The following is a 1,726-nucleotide window of genomic DNA, read 5'->3' as shown; positions in this document are numbered from 1 at the left end:
ATTTTACTAGCCAAGCATTTCTAAGCTTTGATCATTTATAAACAAAACTTACTTGCACGCACCGCATCGGATTGATATTAACAGATTTATCATGAAATATATTCGTATATATAATTTTTTATGCGTATGAAGATATATCAGCAAAGTACAATCTCGAAAATCGTGTCAGTACTGTAGAAGACCTATATTTCGATGGGATATTAAGGATAATTCTCCTGAAATCAAGTCAGACTGAGCTACGAATTGAAGTCTATATATACCACAGAGAAACCGGCTTAGTACACAAAGGCAAATCAGAGGCGCAGAGCCACACACAAGCACAGACATAGACATGGCGCCTCACAGGACTTTTTCTTGGATTGCTGCGTGCCTGCTGGTTGTTCTCTTAGCGCCGCCGTCGAGGGCTCAAGACCCGACGGCCGGGTTCACGGCGGTGAGCCTCAGCGAGGGGAACTTCCAGCTGCAGAAGCCGTACAACATGCCGAGCAGCGCCCGGTACAGCTTCGACGGCACGGTGCGGCGGATGTGGGTCTTCTCCTCCGACGAGCCCTTTAAGGCCGAGAGCGACACTAGGCCGAGAACGGAGATGAGGATGACTGTAAGTGCCAGCACACGATCTGTGATTCATATAGTCGTTACCAATTTCAGTAAAATTATGCCAAACAGCTAGCATTTTTTTGGTTCGACGAACGACTGATACTTACAGTCATCCTCGGCCTTCTCCGCAATTCAGGGATACGACTACTCCTCCGGCGTGTGGCAGTTCGAGGGCTCCGTGTTCGTGCCGTCCGGCACGACGGGAGTGTCCATCATGCAGGTGTTTGGCGGCGGCGAGACGGCCACCACGCTCATGCTCCACGTCTACGACGGAGCGCTGCGGTACTATAACCAGAGGACTGTCGAGGACAACATCTACGACCGGTGGATCCGGGTGAACGTGGTCCACGACGTCGGCGCGTCCGCGCTCACCGTTTTCGTCAACGGCAACCTGAAGCTTACCGCCTCCGGCCGCGGCGGCGACTCGCACTACTTCAAGTTCGGCGTCTACACGCAGAGGGACTCCTCCAGTCGCATGGAGTCGCGCTGGAAGAACGTCAGGATCCTCAAGAAGAACTGAGATGTCGAATCGCTCTCAGCACGGCTTAAATAAAAACACTGTTTGTTTCTCCATTGTCCCTGTATGGCTGTATCTCCATGTCTGTTGTACCTGCACAGTGCCACGGTGTGACTCGCGTGTGCGTCAATAGATGTACTGTATTTAAAGCTGTTCTGAAGTGTTGGTCAACAATGCACTACTACTCCGGGCTGATGAACTCTAGACCTCACGATGCCTCGTTGCCTCTTATTATCACAAAAGGAAAGTTGTGCTCTCATCACTTCTCGAAAATCTAGGATGCAATGCGTTACCCACTGCGTGGTTTCGAGAGAGATTCAGATTATGCTTTAATTTATCTAGTTTTTAACAGGTAAAACCTTGTGCAACTTGATTTTTAGTGAAAATGAACTTGATAGTTGGACTGTTGTTGGCAACCCTGTCCCTAATAAAATGGTAGTCAATCTCTATGTGTTTTGTGCGAGAGAAAGATTATAAATAAATAGGTAGCATCCAAGTTGTCACACCACATGCATAGATTCTCCTTCAATTTCACATCAAGTTCATTAAGAAGTCTTTCAATCCGCATTAATTCAGCAGTAGTATTTGCTAGAGCTTTGCATTCAACCTTTG

At 47.9% G+C, this 1,726-nt stretch overlaps 1 protein-coding gene across 1 annotated transcript; it reads left to right on the top strand.

Annotated features, from left to right (window-relative positions):
* The first annotated feature begins 297 nt into the window (after positions 1–297).
* Positions 298–1,292, top strand: LOC124655353 (citrate-binding protein-like). The gene is made up of 2 exons (XM_047194264.1): positions 298–598; positions 734–1,292. The coding sequence occupies exons 1-2, from the start codon at positions 332–334 to the stop codon at positions 1,115–1,117; spliced, it is 651 nt and encodes a 216-aa protein (XP_047050220.1). The 5' UTR covers positions 298–331; the 3' UTR covers positions 1,118–1,292.
* Positions 1,293–1,726: the final 434 nt, after the last annotated feature.

Source organism: Lolium rigidum, chromosome 5 (assembly GCF_022539505.1).
Source record: "Lolium rigidum isolate FL_2022 chromosome 5, APGP_CSIRO_Lrig_0.1, whole genome shotgun sequence".
NCBI classification, from domain to species: Eukaryota; Viridiplantae; Streptophyta; class Magnoliopsida; order Poales; family Poaceae; genus Lolium; species Lolium rigidum.
Note: the sequence above shows the minus strand (reverse complement) of the source record. Positions and strands in the feature narration are given on the sequence as shown.